The 6870-nt window shown below is 35.8% G+C and overlaps 1 protein-coding gene across 1 annotated transcript in view; it reads left to right on the top strand.

The window, feature by feature from the left end:
- Positions 1–1964: 1964 nt before the first annotated feature.
- Positions 1965–6870, top strand: part of pth3r (parathyroid hormone 3 receptor) — a 12324-nt gene continuing 7418 nt past the window's right edge. Inside the window, exon 1 of the mRNA XM_058062661.1 lies at positions 1965–2045. Coding sequence (XP_057918644.1) covers positions 1980–2045 — 66 coding nt within the window. The 5' untranslated portion in view covers positions 1965–1979. The remainder of the gene's footprint in view (positions 2046–6870) is intronic.

Below are 6870 nucleotides of genomic sequence, written 5' to 3' on the forward strand. Positions count from 1 at the left end.
TTCAAAATAAAACCCAGTGTCCAACTTCCGCTGTATAAAAAACGGTTCCGTCTTTTCTTTTTTTTGAAAATAAAACACTACTTTATTTTGTTCACCTTATTCATGATCCATAACATGTAGGCTACATTTAGCCGTAACCTACGCTAACTATTTACGCTATTATTCTTTAAAGATGCCTGATTTTCCACCAATCATACATCGACCTTTTAGCTCGTCAATCATACGGTGCCTTCATGGACGGCCGGAATTGAGGAATACACCGGTCTAACTCAGTCAGTTACATATTATCAATGTAAATAAAGTTCCCTTAATAATTGCGTGAAAGCACATTTAGTCTTAATAATTTCATATTTTTTGTGAAAATGTTTCCATTAAAAATGAATGTGCAATTTAAATAGCGACCTCTGTTGGTGAAAAGTCACTTAAAATGTTGCTTTATCGATTCACTTTGTGAATTTGACAGTGATGGCATGGCTTGGTTGCTCAAGTATGTGCGTCCCAACCCAGAGGTAGATGGTTCGAGTCCCCTTTATGCATTTATCATGTTTTATACCAGTTTGATTACATCTAATCTAAAACTAATTGAGGGCAATGGCTCAACTGACGAGACAGAAAATTCAGATTTATTGATTTGTGATTGTAAATATGTGTACATTGTATCATCTAGTACAGGGGTCTCAAACTCAATTTACCTGGGGGCCACTGGAGCTAGGGTCTGGGCAAGGCTGGGCCACATCAGGTTTTCAAAAAAAACAACAAACACATTTATTAAAAACAGAAAAATATCAAAAAAAATTTCAGTGCTTTGGTTCCGATTTTCTACAAGAAAAGCTCTGATAAAACATTCCACTGTTCTCAAATACCTTAATTTTTATTTTTCTGCACAAAATAAGATGAAAAATAAATAAACAAATCAAGAATAAAGAAAATCAATCAATCAGTAATAAATAAATATAATAATAATAATAAAACGGCAAATAATAAAAACTTAAGAAACCACATATAGTTGGTGGGTAGGCAAATTATTTTTTTCAGATTTCAGATTTTTAGACATGACTAAACACGACTATAGTCACATTTTCACATCTACTCTTTTTATTTACAACATATTGTACAACTGCAGGGTCTTGAGACACATGCTAACTCGCAAACGAGAGAGCTAGCGACCTAAAAGGTAGCCTTCAAGTTATTTCCTTTAAACTTAAATAGCCAAAAACTTACCACTTCCACACGGATAGGGAGGATAACTATTAACAGTTATTTAACCTTTAACATGAACATTAATCAAACGTTTTTCTGGGTACATGATACCATACAGCATCCATATCAAACTTGGGCGGGCTGCACTAACATTAAACTTTCATATCAAGGCGGGGGCCTCAAACTAGTGTCCTGCGGGCCACATTTGGCCCACGGGCCGTGTGTTTGAGACCCCTGATATATGTTTTCTTCTTTGTATATACCATTATTAAATTGGCTCATTTAATAATGTTGTTAACTGTATATGATGGATACAGTATATATATTTTTGTATTTATATTTCTATTTACAGCCAGCTTGTACTTTATGTTAGTGTATAATGCTTTGCAAAATTTTATATAATATAATGTATTTTTTTTTCTATCACACACAGGTGACCCGGCAGAGGGGAAGACGGTCATAATTAAGCCATAAATATTCCAACCAACAATTATCGGAGAAGGAGGAGGTGGTCTCCGTCTCTCCACCCCATAAGGTAGCATGTCCATCCTGCCCACGTCTTTGTCTGTCATTGTGTCCACTGATCCAGCCACAGCAACATTACAACCTCAACAACCATGGTGGATGTTACATTAAGACTCACTACATTTTTCTAACTGAGCCAAGACCAAGAGGAAGCCCACACAGAAGTGTTTTTTTGGGATCCCGGACCGGAGAGGGATGAGACAACATGGAAAGTTATACAACATCTCGGTAAAGTCGTCACAGTAAAAGACGTAATGTTGCCTGCACTGGGAATTGGTCTTCTGGCTCTTTATCACAGTGTAATAACTGTGACTGCATTGGTAAGTGTGCTAAGCCTGTAGTAGTATTGACTTATTGATTATCTCATTGACTGGAGCAGAAGAACAATTAACATTTTCTAAAGCGTCCACATTTAGACAAGCATAGTTTTACTATATAAGTGATAACAATAATAATATGATTGTCACAAATTCTGAATAATAAAGCAGAGAGGTAATTTAAAAATAAATACTATATTGGTAAATAACTTTCATTGACAACAATTGCAACAATTACTAATATTTGTTCACTTTTTTGTGTTCAATATGTACCGGTTTACAATTTTTTAATCATAAAAGAAAATGTTAGAGTGGTTAGCGCACAGACCACACAGTTAGGAGACCAGGGTTCAATTCCACCCTTGGCCATCTCTGTGTCATCGTGTTTTCTCCGGGTACTCCGGTTTCCTCCCACATTCCAAAAACATGCTAGGTTAATTAGCGACTCCAAATTGTCCATAGGTATGAATGTGAGTGTGAATGGTTGTTTGTCTATATGTGCCCTGTGATTGGCTGGCCGAAGACAGCCGGGATAGGCTCCAGCACCCTCCGTGACCCTCGTGAGGATAAGCGGTAGAAAATGAATGAATGAAATGAAAATGTTATTTAAAAAATGTGTAATAATAGAGTTAATAGAATTTGCAGGCAGCTTTTACAGTAATGCAGTCATAGACAGAAACATGGCTCAGTATTAAATAAAGTACAGAATGTGTAATAGTACCATCATTAATAATAATAAAATAAACTTAAACAATGCATAATGAATATATTTTGCATAAACTTGCAGAATCAACAGATAAATATGTCATAGATGATGGCTAGACATACACTATGGTAGTAAGAACATAAATCTATTAAAAATGCCACAAAAAAGGCCATTATCACAAATTGAGGTACTTATTGTAAGAAACAACACTTTCATATTGCTGAACTTTGGGACAAAATATAGGAAATAGCATTATCTGCTCCATTAAATAAATTAAAATAAAAATTAAAATGTTAATATTTATTATTTTTAAATTTTAATTCAACTTTAAATTTAAAAATAATAAATATAAAATATAAAAATAATAAATATTAATTAATTTTAATTTTAATTTTAATTTTAATTATGCTATTTCCTATATTATAGTTTATTTTATTATTTTATTATTATTATTTTATTATTTTTTAATTTTAATATTTATTATTTTTAAATTTAAATTAAAAATTTTAAATTTAAATTTAATAAACTATAATATAGGAAATAGCATTATCTGGTCCATTAAAAAATTAAAATTAAAATTAAAATTAAAATTAAAATTAAAATTAAAATTAAAATTAAAATTAAAATTAAAATTAAAATTAAAATTAAAATTAAAATTAAAAAAGAATAAAAATAATAACAATAATAAAATATCTAAAAAAATAATGATAATAATAATGATAATAATAATAATGTATGACCACCCTGACAGCAATAGTTTAACAAATATGTATTTCATTCCTAAATACAGCAACAAGATGGAAAAATCTTTATTAATATGACTTATTTGCATTCACACCCTAAAACTCTATGTGTCGTCAAGAGAGAAAATACGTTCCTTTATATTATTTTGTGAAAAAACAATGTATGTGTGGTTTTCGGATAATCTTTCTAGCAAGTAAACAAGGATGAACACTATAATGTCCAAAAACAAAACCTAAACAATGTTTTCATAATCAGTTGAGCTCCTCTCTCCCGCTTCAGACCCTCACCTGTAAATCTGCTTTACCTCACACACCACCATTAGTGCCGACCCCGTCGGTGACCTCTCACCCTCCAAAGGTATGTCCCAACTGCAGTTAGAGCGTAGGCTGCCGCGTTCCCCTCTCTTCATCTTGGCGGGTCGATGGTAAACGTCTACCTCGGGCAGACTTACAACCCGCTGTTCACTCAGCCTGAACGCCAGCAGGCAATAAAGAGTAAATGTAATTGTCACTCCAGTGCAACAGACTAATTGTTCTATTGACACTTGCTGTCGCTCCCGTTATTGCCTTGCAAATGTTGAATTATCTTGTAATTATGCAAGGGGCAGTTTATGGTTTCATTGTCCTGCATTTATTGTGTGGCGTCTCCAACATCACACGTCTTAGAGATGGTACGGTTTGGGCTTTCTGGCAAAAATATGTCTCTGAAGTTAAATAAAACATCATATAAAACATTATGACTATGAATAATTTTTCTTCTTATACAGTACAAAATGCTGAGATTCTCATTGGGAGTGACCAGGATGGATAGGATCAGGAAGGAGTACATCAGAGGGACATTACATGGTAGCCGGAGGTAGCAGAGATGAGGATGCTGAGGTTCTCATTGGGAGTGACCAGGATGGATAGGATCAGGAACGAGTACATCAGAGCAACATTACATGGTAGCCGGAGGTAGCAGAGATGAGGATGCTGAGGTTCTCATTGGGAGTGACCAGGATGGATAGGATCAGGAACGAGTACATCAGAGCGACATTACATGTTAGCTGGAAGTAGCAGAGATGAGGATGCTGAGGTTCTGATTGGGAGTGACCAGGATGGATAGGATCAGGAACGAGTACATCAGAGCGACATTACATGTTAGCCGGAGGTAGCAGAGATGAGGATGCTGAGGTTCTCATTGGGAGTGACCAGGATGGATAGGATCAGGAACGAGTACATCAGAGCAACATTACATGCTAGCCGGAGGTAGCAGAGATGAGGATGCTGAGGTTCTCATTGGGAGTGACCATGATGGATAGGATCAGGAACGAATACATCAGAGGGACATTACATGTTAGCCGGAGGTAGCAGAGATGAGGATGCTGAGGTTCTCATTGGGAGTGACCAGGATGGATAGGATCAGGAAGGAGTACATCAGAGGGACATTACATGTTAGAGGCCTTGGAGATAAAGTCAGAGAGATGGTTGGGACATGTCTAGAGGAGAGATAGTGAATTACTGGCAGTGATTACAAAGAAAGTGTGATGATAGCCATAAACTTATTACAACATTGAAAAGATTTTTGCTGCTAAGTAAAATGTAATTAATTCATAATTATATCCAGGAATATCTTAATTTTGTTTCTTCAAAAGCTGAGTAATTTTGCTTAACTTTAGTTTGATTTTATTATACAGTGGATCACTTCTCGTAATACTCTTTATTTACTTGTAATACCACCATAAAAGTGATTACAAAGAAAGTGTGACGATAGCCATAAACTTATTACAACATCAAAAAGATTCTTTGAATAATTTTGCTTAACTTTAGTTTTATTATATCAATATTTATTGATATAAGATAAGATAATGTAAGCCTTTATTTGTCCCTCAGTGAGAAAATTTGCATTGCACAGCAGCAAGAGTACAGAATCAGTTAAGCAGTACAAAATACACAATATAAAAAATAAACAATATAAACAACCCAAGTATTAACAAATTAACAATTTTACCCAGAGTTATATACAAATACAGTTTGCAGATAATATGAAATTAGATGAAATATATGACCATATATAATAATTAATGTTAATGTAAACAACTTTCTGTCCTCTTTTCATGACATTTTCTTTATTTTAGTTTTATTTAATAATGCTTAATGTCTCTTTATAATGAAGACATGTTCTGTATGGTAATGAATGAAATGATGAAATTCACTTTCTTAAAGGGGAAAAATTGTTTTTTTTACGATGAGAACAAACCTGGCCGTCAACCTGTGTCACAGACTTTTCGGAGGTCCCACTGTGTCCTTGGAACGTTTTTCCCAACTTCCCAACGTCATTCCAGGAATCACTACATGAGACGCAGTAGTGATATTACCTTTCTCAATAAGCCTGTATTGACTTGGGCTGAGTGTTGGCTTTCTAAAACAATAACGATACCCGGTCAACATTCCAAGTGAAACCCAAATTCACCCACTGGCAGTTTATTTTAATGGACAATGCCAAGAACGCTTAATGAAAAGTGTTTTTGTTTTTTTTTTTTTGCATTGCAGTCTTTGTTTAAATGTAACCAAGGCATAATATTAACATATTGATATTTAATGGTAATGTCTGTGTTGGCAATGTAAACATCAAAACCCATGACAAATTGGTTCACCGCCACTTTTTTATGACAAATCACAGCCCCCAGTAGTTGTTATTGACCCCCCCCCCCCCCCCCCCCCCCCCCAACAAAAAAAAAACAACCTCTCTCACTTTCACAATGACCGAAGCTCCGGTTGACTCAGCGCCACTTTTGCAGCTCAGTCGTGAAAACCCGCCCTTAAGGACAAAGCCTGCACTTGTGTACTGTCTGGGTGAGCTCTTCCTCCGCTTCATGCTGGACATGTGGAGGTCAAGACCCCCCCCCCCCCCCGAGCAACCGGGGGTGGCGGGGCATCTTCACATACCACATCTTCACTCAAATATTTCACAACACCTTGAGGCATCAAAATTCTCTGGAAGGAGTTCACAGATTTTCCTAGTTGGTCAAGGATTGACTATCGTGCACATACGAGACGTATATGAAGCTTATATGAAGCTTTTTGACTAGAACTGTTCCTCACGTGAAGCAAACGAAAAACAATCAGACATGGATGACAAAAGGACTAAAAAATACATGTAAGACGTAGAATGCATTATACAGGAAATGTATCATTTAACACACTAAAGATGCAGAAAAAACATATAAGACATAAAAAAAAGTAAGAGGGGCTGCACGGTGGATGAGTGGTTAGCGCGCAGACCTCATAGCTAGGAGACCTGGGTTCAATTCCGCCCTCGGCCATCTCTGTGTGGAGTTTGCATGTTCTCCCCCGTGCATGCGTGGGTTTTCTCCGGGTACTCCGGTTTCCTCCCACA

Source organism: Doryrhamphus excisus, chromosome 22 (genome assembly GCF_030265055.1).
Source record: "Doryrhamphus excisus isolate RoL2022-K1 chromosome 22, RoL_Dexc_1.0, whole genome shotgun sequence".
Classification (NCBI taxonomy): Eukaryota; Metazoa; Chordata; class Actinopteri; order Syngnathiformes; family Syngnathidae; genus Doryrhamphus; species Doryrhamphus excisus.